Consider the following 345-nt stretch of genomic DNA (forward strand, 5'->3'; position numbering starts at 1 on the left):
GCAGCAACAGCAGCAGCAGCAGCAGCAGCAACGATGGACAGCAACGCATAACCTCTGGAGGCCGCTTAGATGCAGCAGCAGCAGCAGCAGCAAACTCTGCTGCTGCTGCTGCTGCTGCTGCTAAAGGTTTCCTCCCCCGCCTCCCGGCTCGTGCGGGCGAGCAGCAGCAGCAGCAGCAGCAGAAGCAGCAGCAGCAGCAGCAGCTGGGTTCTTCTTTCCTTGCTCTAACAAACGAATCGCAGCAGCAGCAGCAGCAGCAAGACCACCACCACCATCACCACCACCACCACCACCCGCACCACCACGCACACCAGCACCAGCAGCAGCAGCAGCAGCAGCAGCAGC

At 62.0% G+C, this 345-nt stretch overlaps 1 protein-coding gene across 1 annotated transcript in view; it reads left to right on the forward strand.

Annotated features, from left to right (window-relative positions):
• EMH_0000930 (uncharacterized protein) overlaps window positions 1–345 on the forward strand; it is a gene marked incomplete at both ends in the record, with an annotated part of 2,762 nt that overhangs the window by 1,725 nt on the left and 692 nt on the right. Inside the window, one exon of the mRNA XM_013495385.1 lies at window positions 1–343. Within this exon, the coding sequence (XP_013350839.1) occupies window positions 1–343 (343 nt within the window). The remainder of the gene's footprint in view (window positions 344–345) is intronic.

The sequence above is a fragment of the Eimeria mitis genome, genomic scaffold (genome assembly GCF_000499745.2).
Source record: "Eimeria mitis Houghton genomic scaffold, Emh_scaff155, whole genome shotgun sequence".
NCBI lineage: Eukaryota > Apicomplexa > Conoidasida > Eucoccidiorida > Eimeriidae > Eimeria > Eimeria mitis.